The following is a 22,238-nucleotide window of genomic DNA, read 5'->3' as shown; positions in this document are numbered from 1 at the left end:
ATATTGTAATTTTTGTTGTTGTTGTTGTTGTTGCACTACAAATAAGACATGTGCAGTATGCATAGGAATTTGTTTTGTTTTTTTCAAATGATAATTCGGCCCCTCAACAGTCTGAAGGATTGTGGACCGGCCCTCTGCTTCAAAAGTTTGGGGACCCCTGCGTAAGAGATTCCATAGGGACGGGGCTATGATCTACCACTGTTTCTAGCCAAACCCAGTTTATATTGATGTTAAATACGACACCATAATTCCCTTCGTTTGCAGCTTGTATAACAAGTGCCACTAAAAGTTGTTTATATAGAAGATAATATTACATCACCAAAGGTAAAGGTTTTCCCTGACGTTAAGTCCAGTCATGTCTGACTCTGGGGGTTGGTGCTCATCTCCATTTCTAAGCCGAAGAGCCGGCTTTCTCCGTAGACACCTCCAAGGTCATGTGTCCGGCATGACTGCATGGAGCGCCCTTACCTTCCCGCTGAAGCGGTACCTATTGATCTACTCACATGGGCATGTTTTCGAACTGCTAGGTTGGCAGGAGCTGGAGCTAACAGCGGCCGCTCACGCTGCTTCCGGGGTTTGAACCTGGGACCTTTCGGTCTTCAGCTCAGTGCTTTAATGCACTTCGTCACCGGGGCTCCATTTATTTAATTGGGTTTACTCTGAGTATGTATTGCTATGCATCCAACTCTTTAATGATCATGCATAATACTGCAGATTAAAATACAAACAGAAAATGTCATCATGATAATCCAAATGCCACAGCCCTGGCTATTAAAAGAAAAGCCTGTGTAAAGGTGTTTCAATAGTTCTGGACTTTTGAGGAAGATATTCCAGCTTTGATTTTTTTGAAGTATGCATATCTTGGGAGCCTCAGTGGCGAAGTGTGTTAAAGCGCTGTGCTGCTGAACTTGCAGACCAAAAGGTCCCTGGTTCAAATCCTAGGAGCGGAATGAGCACCCGCTGTTAGCCCCAGCTAACCTGGGACCTTTCGGTCTGGGATGCGAGGGGCTTCCTTAGAGTTAGGTGGAAAGGAGTAGTAGAGCTGGGTGTCATCTGCCTAGGAATGGGTGTCATCTGCCTGCTGATTTCAAAAAATGGCACCAGTTTTCCCCAATCAGCTCTAGTTTTTTTTAGATACAGAACATATGGCATCCACCAGTCGCTATCTGCTAACCCACAGGAAACCATGATAACCATATTTAGAAAACTAGAGCAGATGCGGTCTGTTCAATGCAGTTCTCTGAGGCCTAAAACCCAAGACACCATGATTTTTTGGGTTGTGTGATATTTAGCAAACATATATATGGTAACAGAATTTTTTTGATCAAAACTCTTGTCTAGAGCTTGGAAAATAGACCTTTTGAATAACTTTTGACTAGCCATGATGGCTGGGGGGGGGGGTGTTGGTGGATTCTGATCATTCTTATGAAAAGTTTTCATACTTGTTACTAAACGAGCAGCATTTCCTGGCTCTATGCGGTCACTGGATCTGAAGTTTTGGCCATCAGACTCTTGTGGGGAGCTACCATAATCTACTTCAGGACACATGGCAGGAGTGTGGGAAGAGTTTCCGTCATTAGACTCTGCAATAACTAGGAGCTTTGGGCGGCTCTTCCTTCATTTCTGTCACACAGAAATCAGCCGTGGCTTTTTGTGGAATCCTTCTGCATCTTGTTTGCTGCCCACTGATCAGCTGGCAAATATATTATTACACTTCAGGACTCTGGAAAGGAGCATGTCTATATGAGAATGGCGTCGTGGAAGGGACTCTATGTCAATGTGGAGGCACATGAACATGGGATAGAGGAGCCAAGGAACCACGAGCCAAAAAGCCAGCCAGGTATGTCCATCGCATGATAATAAATGGGACAGAAATTGATCTCCTGCGGATGGTCTGGAAGACAAATTGTGACTCAAGGAACAAGCCTTTTTTGTGCCCTTGATGAGTTTCCTTTCTTTTCTTTTTTAACCATTTACTAGTAAAATCTGGCTACGAACCACTAAATGTATCACAGTCAATGAGGAAAGCAATGATATAAACTGTGATACTATGATCAGTGGGGATAGTGAATAGCATAGACAATATCAACCGTAAATATTACTGGATATACTCGAGTTTAAGCCTAGTTTTTCTTCCCTTTTTTTAGACTGAAAAAGCCCCCCTCGGCTTATACTCGGATGAGGGTCCTGGTTGGCTTATATTTGGGTCAGCTTATACTCGAGAATATACGGTACATTTATTATTTTTCTCTATTATTATTGGTATTATTATTCTTATTATTTTTCTCTATTATTGTTGCTACTATTACATTTATTTTACTCTATTTTTATTATTATTAATAATACATTTATTATTTCACTCTGATCCTATTATTATTATTATTGCATTTATTATTTTACTCTATTTATTATTACATGTATTATTTTCCTGTATTATTTATTATTATTATTATTATTATTATTATTATTATTATTACATGTATTATTTTACTCTATTATTATTAAAAGGATACATAAGCACATTTACATTGAAGAAGATGAGAATAATGATTTGATCAGAGTTGGACAGTCTTATCTTAAATTTGAGCTTTATATAAAATAAATAAAATATTTAACCTACTGATGCCTCAATTAATGTAATTTTATTGGTATCTATTTTTATTTCTGAAATTTACCACCCTCGGCTTATTCCCAGTTATTTTGTGGTAAAATTAGGTGCCTCGGCTTATATTCGGGTCGGCATATACTCGAGTATATACGGTATATTAAAGTTGATTTTACATTTAAAAAAAATACTTATATGATTAATACAGTAGACTTAAAGAAGTCTTATGAATTTAATACGTTCGTCACATTAGATACGCAAACATGAATGGGGAATTTCATTTATGAATAATAGTAATAAAGTATGAGGTGGAAATTTATTTAGTAATAAACAAAATTAAAAATAAAGAATTAAAAATGGAAAAGTAGTTTACTTTTAAGAGTCTGAAGAACAATCCCTATGAGGAGGAGCTTAAAGAGCTGAACATGTTTAGCCTGCAGAAGAGAAGGCTGAGAGGAGAAAAGATAGCCATGTATTGATATTTAAGGGGAATTCATAGAAAGGAGGGAGCAAGCTTGTTTTCTGCTGCCCTGCAGACTAGGACACGGAACAATGGCTTCAAACTACAGGAAAGGAGATTCCACCTGAACATTAGGAAGAACTTCCTCACTGTGAGGGCTGTTCAGCAGTGGAACTCTCTGCCCCGGGCTGTGGTGGAGGCTCCTTCTTTGGAGGCTTTTAAGCAGAGGCTGGATGGCCATCTGTCAGGGGTGCTTTGAAAGCAATTTTCCTGCTTCTTGGTAGGGGGTTGAACTGGATGGCTCATGAGATCTCTTCCAACTCTCTGATTCTATGAAAGTATTTTATATTTTGCATACAAGAACCAGAAGTCCTCAATTTAATCCCATTATCTAGAGTTTAAAGATTCAGGTTACTTAGGACCAGCTGGTCAATTTTCCATGTATAGAACTCTACCATTATTACTCCCTCTAACTTAGATGAAAATGATGAAAATAAACATATTATATTATATTAAACGGTTTCAGCCCAGTTTACCTGTCTGAACATATCTCCTCCTATGAACTATCTAGGAGATTAAGATCATCGGGGATGCGCTGCTCTCAGTCCCGCCACTTTTGCAGGCGCGTCTGGTGGGAACGAGAGACAGGGTCTTCTCAGTGGTGGCTCATCGGCTGTGGAACTCACTCCCCAGTAATATTAGAGCAGCTCCTTCCTTCCTGACCTTCAGAAGGGAAGTGAGAACCTGGCTCTAGAGTCAAACCTTTGGAGATTAACTACAGTGCTATAATAACTACGAAAGCTCCTGCAAACCTAGCAGTTCGGAAACATGCAAATGTGAGTAGATCAATAGGTACCGCTCTGGCGGGAAGGTAAGGGCGCTCCATGCAGTCATGCCGGTCACATGACCTGGAGATGTCTATGGACAATGCCGGCTCTTCGGTTTAGAAATGGAGATGAGCACCAACCTCCAGAGTCGGTCACGACTCGACTTAATGTCAGGGGAAACCTTTACCTTTACTATGTGCAATGATTCTTGGAACGGCCCCGGATTACGATTATGGATGGCGTGATTTTAACAGTGATTAACTCCGACGGGAAGGTAACGGCACTCCGTGCAGTCATGCTGGCCACATGGCCTTGGAGGTGTCTATGAACAACGCTAGCTCTTCAGCTTAGAAATGGAGATGAGCACCAACCTCTAGATTCGGACATGACTAGACTTAATGTCAGGGGGAAACCTTTACCTTTACCTATAATGTTCATATGTTTTAATGTGCTTTTTAACTTTAATTTTTAAATTTTTAACTTAAATGTATTTAACTGTCTGTTGTCTAAAGGCATATGTCTAGTTGCCATATGTAAAGCCGCCTTGAGTCCCCTTGGGGGTAGAGAAAGGCAGGTTATAAATAGGGGAAATAAATAAATAAATAAATAAATAGTATTGCCAGCTAAGTATAAATCAATCCATACCTGTATCAATTTACAAAACAAAATCCAATAACTGTACATCTGCTCATTCCTTATAAGCAAGGGGCTAAATTTTCATTCTTCAAATCCTATTATCATTAGGATCATCATTATTATTATCATTAATCTTATTATCTTTTTCAAAAAAAATACTTCCTAAATTTCAACCTGTTAAAAAGAAATTCTGAACCTTCCCTTAATAAACATTTTCATGTATCCCTTTTTGCTATTTCCAACACTTTGATAAACCAATCTTCACCTCAAAGGCTATCAACATTTTTCTAATATTTTGCATAAAGGATGTTACGGTCACCATATGCCATATTCACCTTCTTTTTGGAAAGCAAAAACTTCCTCTAGAATCCCAGGCAAAAAAGATTTCTGGTTTTAATTCCAAATCAGCTTTAAAACTTTCTGTAACTTCAGTGAAACAGTCATTAACTAATCAGCCCCAGATGGTTTTTAATAATCTATCTTGTATTTATAATGGCCTTACCATTTATGTGTTTTAAATGCAATTTTTTATCCTTGTATTGTTGTTTTAATTGATTGGTTTTAACTGTTATAATATTCTTGTTTCATATTGTATTACTGTTTATCTTTTTTATATTGTGATTTGTATTATGTTGCTGTTTATTTTGTCCTTATGTTGTTTGGGCCTCTGCCCCATGTAAGCCGCCCTGAGTCCCCGCGGGGAGATGGTGGCGGGGTATAAATAAAGTTTTATTATTATTATTATTATAGGAACCTCCGATGGCCTAGGGGATAAAAGCCTTGTGACTTGAAGGTTGGGTTGTTGACCTGAAAGCTGCCAGGTTCGAATCCCACCCTGGGAGAGAGCGAATGAGCTCCCTCTATCAGCTCCAGCTCCATGCAGGGACATGAGAGACGCCTCCCACAAGGATGATAAAACATCTAAAACATCTGGGCGTCCCCTGGGCAACGTCCTTGCAGACGGCCAATTCTCTCACACCAGAAGCAACTCTGGTTTCTCCTGACACAAAAAAATATATTATTATTATTATAAATCTCATCATCATCCATTTTATTTATTTATCCTAGTTATTTTTGCTTTCCTGCACATCCACCACATATGAAAGAAAGGACCCGCTCTTCTCCTTGCCTCACAATTGCTATCTACAGTAGAGTCTCACTTATCCAACATAAACGGGCTGGCAGAATGTTGGATAAGCGAATATGTTGGATAATAAGGACAGATTAAGGAGAAGCCTATTAAACATCAATTTAGTTTATGATTTTACAAATTAAGCACCAAAACATCATGTTAGACAACAAATTTGACAGAAAAAGTAGTTCAATATGCAGTAATGCTATGTAGTAATTACTGTATTTATGAATTTAGCACCAAAATATCACGATATATTGAAAACATTGACTCCAAAAATGCGTTGGATAATCCAGAATGTTGGATAAGCGAGTGTTGGATAAGTGAGACTCTACTGTATCTGTTTGTACATTCTCACCAGAAACCTTTGGTGCATCCTTTTAAAAAAGTTTTCTTTCAAAATCCTGCTTCTGACATCTAATGCACCTTTGAGTGACCCCAGAAAGTGGACAGACAGGAATGAAATAGTAGGGTTTGGGGGGCATGGGGGTTGCTCCCAGAGGCCACGAGAGCCCTTGCAAAAATGTGGAGCCTTTTATTGTTCAACAACACGCGAAGACAGTTCTGGCTTGGGGTCAGGGGCCCAGAGGCAAGTGCAGATTAAGCACCTGCGCCCTTTGTCCTTCTTGTGCCTTTTTCCTTCTTACTTTCCCTCTTTCGCTTTCTTTGTCTCCTGCTTTCCTCCTCTCTTTTGCTGCCTCAGTTTCTCATTCTCCTTTTCATCAGCTTTCTAGGTTCTCAACTTTGGCCAGGCATTGTCAATTAAATGATGTTTAGATGGCATGTAACCAACCCCAAATATCAAAAATATATAAAGGTCCCAAAAATAAGTGAAATACATGAAGATTCCTATTATCGTATCTGGTAGACCTGTAAAAAGGTCAAAACATTCTGGAAACAAATTCATGGGGTAATCCAAAATATTCTTAAGACAAGAATCAACTTCAAGCCAGAACTTACATTACTAGGACTACTGGACAACCAAATTTAAAAAAAAGAACACAAGAGGATACAGTAGTACATGTTAAGAGTAGCAAGAATTTCACATGCTCAAAAATGGAAAACAACAGAGACAACAACTACAGAAGGTTGGACAGTAAAGATATGGGAAATAATAGAAACTGACATGTTAATGTTGTTGTAGGGCAGGGGTCCCCAAACTAAGGCCCGCGGGCCACATGCGGCCCATCGGAGCCATTTATCCGGCCCCCGGGGTGGTGGCTCCCTCCTCTGCCAAGAAAGTGTGGTGTGGAGAAGGAGGAGAAGTTTCTTGTCAACCTCTCCTCATGGGCACTTTTCCGGCCGCTGCCGCTGAGGAAGGGCCTCATGAGGCGAGGAAAAGGTGTGCGGCTTTCCTCCCTCACACCATGGGCAGCTTTCCTGCTGCCACCACTAAGGAAGGGCCGCACGGGGCGAGGAAAAAGCATGCACCTTTCAGCCCTCGCCCCGCGGGCAGCTTTCCTGCTGCTGCCGCCGAGGGAGGCAACGGGAAAGGTGCGCGCGGGGTGAGGGAGGAAAGAAAGGTGCACGCCTTTTCTTCGCCCTGCATGCACCTTTCCCGCTGCCTCCACTGAGAAAGAGCCGCACTGGGCGAGGGAAAGGCATGTGCCTTTCCTCTCTCACCTCGCGGGCAGCTTTCCCGCTGCCGCCGCCGAGGAAAGCAGCGTGAAAGGTGCGCGTGGGGTGAGAGAAGAGAGAAAGGCTCATGCCTTTTCCTCGTCCCACACACACCTTTCCCGCTGCCGCCGAGGAAGGGATGCACGGGGCGAGAAAAAGGCATGCGCCTTTCCTCCCTCGCCCTGCAGGCATCTTTCCCGCCGCCGCCTCTGACGAAGGCCTGCACGGGGCGAGGGAGGAGGGAAAGGTGCACGCTTTTCCTGCCTCCTTGCTCGCCTTGCATGCTCCTTTTCCGCCTCCTCCCCCACCTGGGATGGAGGAGTCAAAACAACAATGGAGGCATGCCTGTGGCAAAAGGTAGAGACCTCCCGTTTTATCTTGCCACGTAGACTCCCTCCTTTGCAACCCTGTCATGGATTCATTTTTCTTGAAGGCTAGCACTCTTCCAACCCCGAACATTACAGTATTATTATTATTATTATTATTATTATTATTATTATTATTATTATTATTGCCATTGTTGGTCAGGGGTGCTTTATGTTTTGGTTCACAAAGGGAGAAAGGGGTTGGACTATATGGCCCAAGGGGTCTCTTCCAACCATGTTTATTATGGTGGTGGTGTTGTTGTTGTTGTTGTTGTTGTCATTGGGTGGCTATCTGTCAGCGGTGCTTTGATTATGGTGTGGTGCACAAAAGCAGAAGGGGGTTGGAGTAGATATCCCAAGGGGTCTCTTCCAACCCTCTATTATTTTTATGATGATGATGATGATTAACATTGAGGCTGTATTTGTTCCCTTTTTGTTTTGTTTTTTACTTCAAAATAAGATATGTGCAGTGTGCATAGGAATTTGTTCATAGTTTTTAAAAAAACTATAATTTGGCCCTCCAATGGTCTGAGGGACCGTGAACTGGCCCCCTGTTAAAAAAGTTTGGGGACCCCTGTTGTAGGGGGATAAATCAATGTAGACGTACTCAGAAAAATGGAAACCTTTTTACCAATATATATCTGAGGGAAAGGGAAAGACTTTATGTGTTAAAGCGCTGAGCTGCTGAACTTGCGGACCAAAAGGTCCCAGGTTCAAATCCCAAGAGCGGAATGAGCGCCCGCTGTTAGCCCCAGCTCCTGCCAACCTAGCAGTTCAAAAACATGCAAATGTGAGTAGATGAACAGGTACTGCTCTGGCGGGAAGGTAACGGGGCTCCATGCAGTCATGCCGGCCACATGACCTTGGAGGTGTCTATGGACAACACCGGCTCTTCGGCTTAGCAATGGGGATGAGCACCAAACCCCCAGAGTCGGTCACCCTTGTGCTGCTGAACTGCTGACCTGAAGGTTGGCAGTTCGAATCCGCAGGACAGGGTGAGCTCTCACTGTCAGCCCTAGCTCCTGCCAACCTAGCAGTTCAAAAATATGCAAATGTGGGTAGATAAATAAGTACCACTTCAGCAGGAAAAGGCAAAAAACATTCCTAGCAGTCATGCCGGCCAGACAGCCAGGAGGTGACCATACAGGCTCCTCAGCTTGGAAATGGTGAAAGAGCACCATCCCAAGAGCCTCCAGAAGCCAGAAATGAAAGGAGAAGCCTTTGTCTATGTATGGTGTCTCATTGTATTGTAACAAGGCATTGAATGTTTGCCTGTATCTGTTTATATATCTGTAATCCACTCTGAGTTCCTTCAGGGAGAAGGGCAGAATATAAATAAAGTGTAACATTTTATTATGACACAGCAAACAAGATAGATATGCTGGATTTCGTATCACAAAATCGCAAGTCGAACACTTCCCAAGAGTCTATCTAGGACTATGTGATGTATTTTCGGATGATGTGCGCAGATCCCAGTAGGGTGGCCTTTTGCAGTTGGCAGATCGTAATTTTGTCAATGTCTATTGTTTTCAAATGCCGGCTGAGATCTTTTGGCACGGCACCCAGTGTGCCCATCACCACCGGGACCACCTGCAGTGGTTTCTGCCAGAGTCTTTGAAGTTCAATCTTGAGGTCCTGATAGTGGCTGAGTTTTTCCTGTTGTTTTTCGTCAATGCGACTGTCACCTGGGATGGCAACATCAATGATCCAAACCTTTTTCTTTTCCACAACTGTGATGTCTGGTGTTCTGGTGTTCCAGAACTTTGTCAGTCTGGATTCGGAAGTCCCACAGTATCTTTGTGTGCTCATTTTCCAATACTTTTGCAGGTTTGTGATCCCACCAGTTCTTTACTGCTGGCAGGTGGTACTTGAGGCATAAGTTCCAATGAATCATTTGGGCCACATAGTTGTGCCTCTGTTTGTGGTCTGTCTGTGCGATTTTCTTACAGCAGCTGAGGATATGATCAATGGTTTCGTCGGTTTCCTCGCAGTCTGCATTTGGAGTCATCAGCTGATTTTTCAATCTTGGCCTTAATTGCATTTGTCCTGATGGCTTGCTCCTGGGCTGCAAGGATCAGGCCTTCTGTCTCCTTCTTCAGGGTCCCATTCGTGAGCCAGAGCCAGGTCTTCTCCTTCTCAGCTTTTCCTTCAATTTTGTCAAGGAACTTTCCATGCAATGTTTTGTTGTGCCAGCTGTCAGCTCTAGTAGTGCGGTTTTCTTGTACTGGTTTTTTGTCTGCTGTGCTTTGAGGAGTTTCTGATTTTTGACTTCAGTCAAAGCAGGTTCTTCACTTTGCTTTACATATTTTGCCAGGGCATGTTCTTCTTCTTTGACTGCTTGTTTTACTTGTAAGAGTCCTCTGCCCCCTGATCTCCTAGGAAGATATAGCTGGTCAACATCACTGCGAGGGTGCAGTGAATGATGAACGGTCATGAGTTTTCTCATTTTTCTGTACAAATTGTCCAGTTCTGCCTGTGTCCAATTTATAATGCCAGCAGTATATCTTATGACAGGTATGGCCCAGGTGTTTATGGCCTTGATGGTGTTGCCTCCATTGAGCTTGCTTTTGAGAATTTTCCTGACCCTTTGTGTGTATTCAGTTTTCACATGTTCATACTTGTAACATTATTAAGTGTAACATTATTATTATTATTATTATTATTATTATTGATATGTAATTGTTGTTAGTCATGTCTGTGTTTATATATGGATAAGATCATGGTTTTAGTCTCACCTTTCTTTCCTGGAAACATTCATAGTGCCTAAGTAGCATAGGTGCACACATCCACAAATTAAGTTATGGAGATTCTCTTTTCTTCACAGCAGGTATCAAGGAGCAACCTGAGGAAGACAGTTTATATGAGGCTGTTGACCCCGCAACCAGATTAGAAGCGAAGCAAAGAGAACCAGTGCCTCCCACATCGTCTCCAGGTATGTGGGAACCAACCTCTTAAAGAGCCACAGTTGGTTTGTCATCCTTATACACACTCGTTCTTATACACACTCACACAAAGTGTGGTGGAGGCTCCTTCTTTGGAGGCTTTTAAACAGAGGCTGGATGGCCATCTGTTGGGGGAGTCCTTTTAATATGATTTTCCTGCTTCTTGGCAGGGGGTTGGACTGGATGGCCCCAAGGTCTCTTCCAACTCTAGGATTCTATGATTCCCTATCACTGTTTTAGGCAGCTGGCTGTCAACAAGAGGCTTTAGAAAGAATCATTGGTAAATGAGTTCCATAGCAGCTGAAATAAAACTTCACAAAGTATCTACATTTTTATTACATTCTGAAGAAGACAACAGAGGAAGTTGGGATTTCTTTCCCAATAATGTTAGTATTCTCAGTATTGAAAAAGGCTCTGAATTGTGGGATGGATGGACAACAACTCCTTAGAGAACATATACTGAGGAAGTGTAAGAAGCAATGGCACAAAATCATTGGGAAATGATTTAGCATTTTTGAAAGAAGGAATATGGTATGAGAATTTTGCTTGCACATCATTATGCTCCTGCAAATATACAGCATCTTTATCATTGTTTGAGAGCCAGCATAGTATAGTAGTTTGAAGGCTGAATTAGGACACAGGGCCAAGGTTTGCTCAAAATGGGTGTATTGTTTAATGGAAGTTTTCCTTTTATATGAACCAATTACAGTATGTAACACATTTTTTGTTCCTGGGTTATAAATGTCATTTCCTAATTTGTTCTATCATTAAAAAAAACATGGGAAAAGTTTATTAACCTGCAAAAAACGTTTCTGCGGGATATCCGGCAGCACATTTTCCTATAGTTTTTCAATTAATATCTCTCTCATTGAATCTCAACCAATTCAACATACCGTATATACTCGAGTATAAGCCGACTCCAATATAAGCCGAGGCACCTAATTTTACCACAAAACAGCTGGGAAAACATTGACTCCAATATAAGCCGAGGGTAGTAAATTTCAGAAATAAAAATAGATACCAATAAAATTACATTAATTGAGGCATCAGTAGGTTAAATGTTTTTGAATACAGTATTTACATAAAGCTCTAATTTAAGATAAGACTGTCCAACTCTGATCAAATCATTATTTTCATCTTCTTCAATGTAAATGTGCTTATGTATCCTTTTAATAATAATAGAGTAAAATAATACATGTAATAATAATAATAATAAATACAGGAAAATAATACATGTAATAATAAATAGAGTAAAATAAATGCAATAATAATATTAATATCAGAGTGAAATAATAAATGTATTATTAATAATAAAAATAGAGTAAAATAAATGTAATAGTAGCAGCAATAATAGAGAAAAGTAATAAATGTACCATATATTCTCGAGTATAAGCTGACCCAAATATAAGCCAACCAGGACCCTCATCTGAGTATAAGCCGAGGGGGGCTTTTCAGTATTTAAAAAAGGGCTGGAAAACTAGGCTTATATTCGAGTATATACAGTAGTTTGTGGCAGCCACAAAAACGAAATTTCTGAAGTTATCACAATTACCTTCAAAGTAAGGACCACACATTTTAAACAAGAACTAACACTTTCAAACCAGGAACAGATTTTTTTTTCCAAATTTTGTTACCTAGTGTTATAGCTTCTGGTAGAGAGAGAGGAAGTCATGTTTGTCTTTCTCCTCCCTATAGATAGGTAGTGTTTAGAAAACGAAATCCAGTGTTTATGTCTATAGTAGTTCTCTCTATAGCTGTTGACGTTTGTGTGCATTTTTTCTTTTCCTTTTTGTATGTGTTACAAAAATATTAATTAAAAGAAAAAAGAAACATACCTATTTATGTATAATGCCAGTGGGTCTGGAAAGGCTGCTGCTCAGGAAGATTGACTTTCTCTGCTTTTCCCAGCCAGGACACCAACATGCTCACGAAAGGTGATTTTACTCACTGGTGCTGCTCTACTGGCCATATCCATGTTCCTGAATGTGCTGCTGCTCACAATGGGAACTGTGCATTGTAAGTGATCTGCTGGCTTTCCAAATGCCGGCTGAGATTAATCAACTTGTCAGAAAACAAATCTTGCTAAAAAATGCCCTCACTGCTTCGGAGTGTGGTGGAAGCTCCTTCTTTGGAGTCTTTTAAATAGAGGCTGGATGGCTTTGATTGTGCTTTTCCTACATGGCAAAATGGGATTGGATTGGGTGGCCCATGTAGTCTCTTCCAATTCTATGATTTTATGATAGAGTTGTCTTAGGGTTGCCATATGTTTGAAATGGCTTGAAGGCACACCACAATATCAGCCACAATCTAAGAATATAGATCACAAAGAAAATCTAGCAAGGGGATATTAACTATGAAGGATAGTTTTGGCTAGTGTTTTATCTGCCGCTGTGCCTGTCCTTTGGTCTTTTTAATTTTTGTGTCTCTGTATCTTCCTGTACAGATTCTAAAATGGGTGATACTTTGGAGCAAGTCCGAAATGAGAACAAGCGACTTCAGGAGACAGGTGAGTGTCTATGGAGTGCCCACGGAAGTTATGAGAGGGATTCAAGCTCTGTCCCTATGGATTCAAGAACTGGTCTATGAAATGTTGTTGCTGGGTAAACAGCCACAAATAGTGCCCCCCTTCCTTCAGTATTACTAAGGCCCCTTCTACACTGCCCCTATATCCCAGGATCTGATCCCAGACCCCTTCTACACTGCCATATAAAATCCACATTATCTGCTTTGATAGGGGGCTTCCACACCAAAGGTGGTTAAAAGAAGGCCTGGATCTAATAAGGTATTTAATTAATTCAGGAACCAAGGAAACCTGGGTTTATTCCAAATTAATTCATTTTTACCGGAGGCGTCATTTGGATGCCTCCAATAAAAACTGAGACAGGTCCCACTTTTTGGGCCTGTCTGGATGGGCCCTAAGTCTGAGGAAGACATGTTTCAAACTCAGAAGAGGGAAAATCTCCATGGGAATTCTTATTTTAAAAGGTTAATTTGAAACAAGTGTGCCAAAATATAAAAGTCTGATTAATTCAGAAAATTGCAAATATTAATTTGCATTTACAGTCTTTGGTTGTCAAAGTAGCCTAGGCTGAATCTATATTGCCAAACAATGCAGTTTGAATTACATTATATGGTCAACATAGACCCATATAATACAGTTCAAGGTAAAGGTAAAGGTTTCCCCTGACGTTAAGTCCAGTCATGTCTGACTCTGGGGGTTGGTGTTCATCTCCATTTCTAAGCCGAAGAGCCGACGTTGTCCGTAGACACCTCCAAGGTCATGTGGCCGGCATGACTGCATGGAGCGCTGTTACCTTTCCGCCGGAGCGGTACCTATTGATCTACTCACATTGGCATATTTTCGAACTGCCAATGTGAAGCTGGAGCTAACAGCGGGCACTCACACCGCTCCCGGGATTTGAACCTGGGACCTTTCGGTCTGCAAGTTCAGCAGCTCAGTGCTTTAACACACTTTGCCACCAGGACTCCTATAATACAGTTCAGTTCAGTGCAATTCAAACTGCATTATTTGAGTCTACACGCTGACCATATAATGCAGTTCAAACTGCATTATTTGGCTGTGTAGATCCAGTGCTGGCTTTTGTTTTGTCTTTGCCCATATGCTTTACAGACTTCTTGGTGCTGTGTTACTGAGCAGAAGACTGTTTGTTCTCTCTCCCTCTCCCTTCCTCTTTTTCTTTTTCTTCCCCTATTCTGTCCATTCATATCATTGCCTATGTCAGGGGTCCCCAAACTAAGGCCCGGGGGCCGGATGCGGCCCTCGAAGGTCATTTACCTGGCCCCTGCCCTCAGTTTTATAATATAATATTTTTATATCAGTTTTAATAATATAATATATTGTATATACATATAATATTGATAATAATCTTATGTTATACAATATAATACTAATAGTAATACCATATAATAATATTAATTATATGTTATATATTATATATTATATAATAGTATAGTGGTATAGTTCAATATAGTAATATATAATAATATTGTGTTATGCTAATAATATAATATATTATATGTACATACAGCTGCTCTGAGTCCCCTTCGAGGTGAGAAGGGTGAGATATAAATGTAGTAAATAAATGCAGTAAATAAATAATTAATTTTAGACTTAGGCTTGGCCAAAGTCTGACATGACTTGAAGGCACACAACAACAACAACAATCCTAATTAACTTGACTATCTCATTGGCTAGTAGCAGGCCCACACTTTCCATTGAAATCCTAATAGGTTTATGTTGGTTAAAATTGTTTTCATTTTTAAATATTGTATTTGCATTGTTCTTTCGTTGTTGTTGTTGTTGTTGCACTACAAATAAGACATGTGCAGTATGCATAGGAATTTGTTTGTATTTTTTTTTTCAAATGATAGTTCGGCCCCTCAACAGTCTGAAGGATTGTGGGCCGGCCCTCTGCTTAAAAAGTTTGGGGACCCCTGGCCTATGTCCTCTATTGCATCTCATGCTAACTCTGTTCTCATCCCAGTTTCCAGCTCTTTCTTGCTTTACAATGAGAATAAAAACGTTTGTGCAACAAACGGGGAAGAAAACTATCTCACAGCAGTTTCCTGTAGTTCTGATGTCCGTGCCCAGCATTTTCAGCTGCTCTTCAGTGGCCTTCTTCGTCATGTGGCTTCAGGACTTTGTGTGGCAGCCCAAGAGAGAAGAAGCAGAAAGGCACTCCTTCTGAAGCCCTGCAAACCACAGAGCTCCCTCCAGCACTGGACATGCCGCGACCATGACCTCCTGGCCCTCAAGGGCTCTGATCTGTATTTCAACTATGGAAACAGTGTTCGTCAGCGAGTGATACTCTTTGATGGCAGTGGGCCTTGGAGTCGCTGGCTCATCTATGGAACCCACAGCAGCATCTGCAACTGTGAGTCCAAGCCATATACACTTGCCTCCACAGGGCTTGTTTGGCTTTGACAAGGGAGGAGGAAGACTTGTGATCAGGAATGGACAATCAGGCCTCCACATTTGCCAGTCTGGCTTTTGCAAATTTGATTATTTGCAGGAATCTCTGTGCCCTCCAATGTGATTCAATGATAGAAGTTGCAGAAGAGGTTGATCATAGAGCAGGGGTCGCCAAACCAAGGCCCATCGGATGGATGCAGTCCTCCAGGGTCATTGACCAGCCCCCCACCCTAAACTTTTGATTTAGAGTTACCCCCAGGGCCCTTCTATACATGCCCTAAAACAGGGAGGAAACCAGGATAAAATTGGGAGGTGGCTAAATAACATTTCACGAAAATGTGCGCTGATTCGGATTAACAGCTGAAAAACACATGTTAAAAAGGTGTGCTTATGAAATGGCAGACAAAGGTTTGAGGCAATGAGACAAAGAGAGTTCCAGTGGCTGTAGAAAAAAAGACGTTTATTCTCAGTGGCCAGAGAAAATACAGCAATAAGAAAAAAACCTTCCCCTGTAATCAGGAAAGCGAAGGTCCCAGACAAAGAAACACAGATCCTTATACTATTTTGGCCTACCTCTATCTACGTCATCTAGGCATTATCCATCACCAATTAGTGTCAAAAAAGTCTTACTCAGCACTTAACTAAAAAGCTACCTTTGCATTTTCCTAAAATATAGGCTCTTTCAAGACCTCTGACCCTCCATTAGCCTTGTCTCTGGAATTTCCTATCTAGGCTCTCAGGGGTTCTCATTAATTAAGGAATTCCCCCCTATCTTAGCTTTTAGGGAGCCATTAGCACTCCCTACACGGCGCCAGGTCTTATCTTGACATCCCAAAGCCTTAATTTGTCTTTTATCCATTAGCTTATCTATTCTTGTTGACACTTAACATATGTCCCTGGCACTCAGAGTGAACTTTGGTCTTGCTTATGGGAAGACAATTATTTGCTGAGCAGAGTGTATTTTTGGGCTATAGGCACACAATTCTGCTTGTGATTACATTTTTCCTATTTCTATTTCTTAACATGATTACATTCAATATATAGTTTCCAATACAAGTATTATATTTTCCCAATACACCTTCAACACTTAAAACCCAATTTCAGCCAAAAATGGGCATATTCGTATGACTGTATATCCCTGCAGTCAATGACCAGACCCCCACCCTAAATTTTAGATTTAGGGTTACCAACAGGGCCCTTCTCCACATGCCCTAAAACAATGATGGAAAGCTTTTGTGCTTGGTGTGTCAAAATTCACCAAAAAACCTAGCATGACTTGGGTGGTGTGTCACTTCGAGAAAAAAAACAATAATTTCGCAATATGTATAGTTTAAATAACAAAAATATATAATTGTAATATATAACTGTATTTAATAAATCAAAAACTATTTACTACCATTATTTCCATGTACAACAATCTATGGTACCTCTTGCAGTTTCCACGCTGATTTCTCTCCATTCTAGTTTCAATGTGGTCATGAATAATGAATAATAATATAATAGTAATAATATGATAATATATTACAATAATAATAGAATGATATTATATATATATATATATATATATATATATATATATATATATATAATGTAATGTGCATAATTCCCATGGACTAAACAACAAAACCACTGGACCAAATTGCATCAAATTTGACCACAAAAGACATAGTCATCCAATCAATCTGCATGCGGCAGCGTGTCAGCAAAAATGGCTAGGTGTGTCAGTGCTGACACACGTGTCATAGGTTGGCCATCACTGCCCTAAAACATGGAAGAAACCAGAATAAAATGGGTTGGGTGACTAAATGGCATTTCACGAAAATGTGCGCTGAATCAGATGTTAAAAAGGTGCATTTAAAACTCGATTTTGGCCAAAAAATGTGCATATTCGCATGGCTGTATATTCCGGCAGTCATTGACCAGACCCCCACAGTGAACTTTAGATTTAGGGTTACCTGCAGGGCAATTCTACACATGCCCTAAAACACAGAAGAAACCAGGATAAAATGGAGGGGGTGGCTAAATGACATTTCATGAAAATGTACACTGATTTGGATTAACAGCTGGTGTGCTTAAAACCTGATTTTGGCCAAAAAAATGTGCATATTTGCAAGAGTGTATGTCCCTGAAGTCAAGGAAAACATATGATTTCATTAGTATACCCTGGTGTGGACTGCTCCAGCTCATGTGTGCATTTCAAAATCCCAAAACAGCTGATCTGAGCTGTAAATAAATGGAGCCACAAACACACAGGTGGAAGCACAAATGAAAACGGATCATCAATTTTTTTTTAAAAAATCCGCCAAATGTCTCCTATCTATCTTGCGGATTTCTAAAATCCACTATAAATGAAGGTGTCAGGACAGCAGGAGAGAATTACCGTGTTTGGACTTACTGTCAGGTCTGACGATTTTTTAACCTACTTCTTTGACCTGGATTATAACTATATCTCAGGAAGATAATAGAGCAAACAAGAGCAATAAAAAATGCTCCAAGCGCCCCTCTATCCCTGTGTCTGCCTCTGGTCTTCTCTATAGATACAAAGCTGCTTTGGCGGGTATCATTGCACTTCTGCTTTGCCAGCACTATTTGTGTTGCTTGCTATTTGTGCCATAACTAACTTGCAACATGTTTCATGTGCAGCGGTTTTGGTCCAGCCACCCATGAGTTGAATATATGCATCCATGTAAGCCAGCATAGAATCATACAATCATACAGTTGGAAAAGACCACATGGGCCATCTAATCCAACCAGCTGCCATGCAGGAAAAGCACAATCAAAGCACTCCTGGCAGATGGCCACCCAGCCTCTGTTTAAAAGTCTCCAAAGTAGTAGCCTCAGTCACACTCCGAAGCAGAGAGTTCCACTGCTGAACAGTTCTTACAGTCAGGAAGTTCTTCCTAATGTTCAGGTGGAATTTCCTTTCCTGTAATTTGAACCCACTGCTTCAAGTTCTAGTTTCCGAAACAGCTGAAAGGAAGCCTGCTCCCTCTTCTTTATGACATCTTTCAAAATATTTATACATGACTATTATGTCTCCTCTCAACCTTCACTTCTGCAGGCTGAACATCCTGAGCTCTTTTAGCTGCTCCTCATTCATGGTCTCCAGACCTATGATCATTCTAGTTGCCCGCCTCTGGTGAAATGGTTAGCACTAGACTACAACTCTGTCGGTCAGGATCTGAATCCCTGCTCAGCTCATAGAAACCTACTTAGGTCCCTTCCACACTGTTATGTAAAATCCACATTGAACTGGATTATATGGCAGTGTGGACTCAGATAAACCAGTTCAAAGCAGATATTGTGGATGATCTGCCTTGATATTCTGGGTATATGGCTGTATGGAAGGGCCCTAGATGACCTTAGACAAGCCACACAATGCTCTTCCACATAGCCCTATATCCCAGAATATCAAGGCAGAAAATCCCACAATATCTGCTTTGAACTGTGTTATATGAGTCCGCACTGCCATATATTCCAGCAGAAAATGTAGGATTTTATTCAGCTGTGTGGAAGAGGCCACAGTTTCAGCCTCAAAGGAAGACAAAGGCCAACACCGTCTGAATAAATCTTGCCAGGAAAGCCCTGTGATAGGGTCACTTTAGAGACACCATAAGTGATAGGGTCACTTTAGAGACACCATAAGTGCACCAAAAGTTACTAAAATAAACAAAGGAGCCTCCTTTCCAGGAATATGTTCAACAAATTCCCCAAATTAGAACATTTAAATAAACAGGAACCATCTTTGGAAAATGACCAATGCTTAATGGACAAACTTTTGTACTGTTTGCAATGTGCCTTTGCCCACTCCTAGATTCAGAGAAAATCCAATAGTTTCTCAAATTCTGGTCCTCCAGGTGTTTTTGGACTTCAGCTCCCAGAAATCTCGGTTATCTTACCAGCTTTTAGGAATTGTGGAAGTCGAAGTCCAAAACATCTGGAGGACCAGAGTTTTAGAAACTCTGTTATACACTATTGGATTTTCCCTGAATCTAGGAATGGGCAGAGACATAGTTTGTTAAAGGTGCAAGATTCCTAATGCAAGACAATTACCTTCAATGGGTCCTGGCTCAGGAGGGAAATCAGGCAGAAAACTCAGTCTCCCGAGAGATGCAAAAAGCAAAGTTTATTATTACAGCTATGATAAGGCAAAACAGCCATAGGCACCCATTTCAATGGGTGCATACTATACAAATGTCCGTCGCAACATGTGCGCAGTTAACAAAGAATATATATCTTTGGCTTATCTAAAATTGACCAATGGCTGAGGGTCTTCCTCACCTTCCACACCCACTTGGCATAAAGGATACCTATGACCTAACTTGTTTACTCTGAGCTTTCTTCTCTCCTTGGAACTTTCTAGAGAAAGGCACCAGCTCACAGGAAGGGAGGGGCATATGCAGTGGCAAAGCTATATAGGCAAAAGTATACTATTTTCTGCCTTATGGTCCCTTCGCCAATACTGAGTGAGTCACTCTGAACTACTCAGACTAGTTCCTCCCTCCTGTCCTCATAACCAGAATGGCTGGGAGTTATTCCAATGCCAGTCTCTGGATGAATGTGTCAAGATAAATATGTTCAAAGACAGGGAACCCTTTGATACTACATAATTATAGTACTATGATTCTCCTTTACCTGCAATGGCTGCATCCTATGGAATCCTGGTATTTGTAATTTAGTCTGAAGCACCAGAGGAAAAACTTCATGGCTGAGAATACTAAAGGGAATCATGGCAGTTATAATGAAATCAAAATGACACAATTGAGTAGTGTGAAGTGACCCAGAGATGTCATTATTTCCAGATGGATTTGAAATTCTAACCAATGAAATAAGGATGTGATTCTCAACAGAACCTAGAAAGGTTGCCCTTTTTGTGTTAACAGACAAGAATAGGCATCCAGTGTGAGCACTAGCCATGCTGGCTGGGAGATTCTGAGAGCTGTAGACGAACAAATCATTAAAGGTAAAGGTTTCCCCTGACGTTAAGTCCAGTCATGTCTGACTCTGGGGGTTGGTGCTCATCTCCATTTCTAAGCCGAAGAGCCGGCGTTGTCTGTAGACACCTCCAAGGTCATGTGGCCGGCATGACTGCATGGAGCGCCGTTACCTTCCCGCTAGAGAGGTATCTATTGATCTACTCACATTGGCATGTTTTCTAACTGCTAGGTTGGCAGGAGCTGGAGCTAACAGCGGGCACTCAAGTCGCTCCCGGGATTTGAACCTGGGACCTTTCGGTCTGCAAGTTCAGCAGCTCAGCGCATTAACGCACTTCGCCACCGGGGTTCCTGAACAAATCATTAGCATGCTATAAAACAAACATGTTGTGGATCGGTGCTAAAGTAGTGCCTCACTACATATCTTCTTCATTGCAGCTTGCACTCCCTTGGGCAGGGACTGGAATGCCTTTCAAGAGAGCTACTATTTCTTCTCACATACTCCGGGGAGTTGGGACGTAGCCAACCAGTCATGCACTTCCATGGGATCCCACCTGTTGACCATCAACAGTGCAGAGGAGAAGGTCAGTGAAGCCAGAGGAACTGGACAAAGTTGCAGTGGTAGGGGATGTGTAGACATTAGGCAACTTCCTCTGGGACCTGGTGTGAATGTTCTCAAAGTAAATCTGAACCCAGTAGGAAATCAGACAAATGACTGAGAAATATCGGCATTGTGCTGGTACGGCTGTACCAGAAGCTCCAACTTAATTTTCTTGCTGCTAATGTTTGCAGTCATAGGACAGGCCGCCTGTCAATCATCATTAAGTTTGGTTCCGCCCCTTGTTCAGGGCTCTGGGAGGGAAGGAGCCATTTTTAAGTCAATCTCACTTAAGGAAGCTAAGCTATAGGACGTAGATCAGCTCGTCTCGTAGAAAAGCTTCATATCTCATTAACATCCAGGGATATAGAACATCCGAGAAAACAGAAACGGAAATTCCAGGGGAAAAGGTCCCAAAAGCTCTGGCTGAGAGCTTACAGCCTCTCAGCCTCACAGCTCCTGAGGGAAACAGCCCTAAAGTTTCCAAAGAAACCTCGGAGAGAGAACAGCATCACAGATCCATGGAACCCCAGCTGAAACATCTGCAAGCCTTGGTTGGTAGGTCTACTCGATGCCCAGGCGCATTTGGAATCGGTAGTAGGTCCCACATCAGCTAGGCCCATTTGATAGACAGCCTGGGAGAGGTTATAAGGGGATTTTCCTCTTTACAGAGAAAGTACAGTCATCCAAAGCCAATTGCCCGTCCCCTGGGGACAAGATTGAAAAGCCAACAGTTTATTAAGGAAACCTTGAAGTGTTATTTGACTCCCTGAAGATTTATTATTTGTTCATCAATAAAGACTTTTCAGGGAAATCCTCAAGAACTTCTCTTTAGGTGCCCTGGCTTCCTGCTGGGCATAAATTATACGTCCTATACAAAAGACAATAGTTACAGGCCCAGCGCGTGACAGAACAGGCATAATGCTAAAGAAAGGGATGACAAAAGGCAGAGGCCACAGACAAGTATTAAACTATGAGTATTTATGGTTGGGGGGGGGGGGGTTGAAATCTGATGTCAGCCATATGCATGCAGGGAGCAATGGGCAGGGTGAGCATGGGCAATAAGGAGACATACCCTATTTACTCGACTCTAATGCTCAACTTTTTTGGCTAAATTACCTGGCCAAAATTAGGGTGCGCATTAGATTTGCGTAATATGGTAATCTTAGTGCTGAGCCAAAGCAAAAAG

The 22,238-nt window shown here is 41.4% G+C and overlaps 1 protein-coding gene across 3 annotated transcripts in view; it reads left to right on the top strand.

Moving 5' to 3' along the window:
- The first annotated feature begins 1,089 nt into the window (after nt 1-1,089).
- LOC103277740 (hepatic lectin) overlaps nt 1,090-22,238 on the top strand; it is a 34,025-nt gene continuing 12,876 nt past the window's right edge. Inside the window, exons 1-6 of one of the 3 annotated variants that reach the window (XM_062971415.1) lie at nt 1,090-1,840; nt 10,470-10,574; nt 12,493-12,600; nt 13,028-13,090; nt 15,090-15,479; nt 20,890-21,035. In XM_062971415.1, coding sequence (XP_062827485.1) covers nt 1,744-1,840; nt 10,470-10,574; nt 12,493-12,600; nt 13,028-13,090; nt 15,090-15,479; nt 20,890-21,035 — 909 coding nt within the window. In that variant the 5' untranslated portion in view covers nt 1,090-1,743. Of the gene's footprint in view, nt 1,841-10,466; nt 10,575-12,492; nt 12,601-13,027; nt 13,091-15,089; nt 15,480-20,889; nt 21,036-22,238 lie in introns of all 3 variants that reach the window. The other 2 variants (XM_062971414.1, XM_062971416.1) reach the window with 2 other exon arrangements.

Source organism: Anolis carolinensis, chromosome 2 (assembly GCF_035594765.1).
Source record: "Anolis carolinensis isolate JA03-04 chromosome 2, rAnoCar3.1.pri, whole genome shotgun sequence".
NCBI lineage: Eukaryota > Metazoa > Chordata > Lepidosauria > Squamata > Dactyloidae > Anolis > Anolis carolinensis.
Note: the sequence above shows the minus strand (reverse complement) of the source record. Positions and strands in the feature narration are given on the sequence as shown.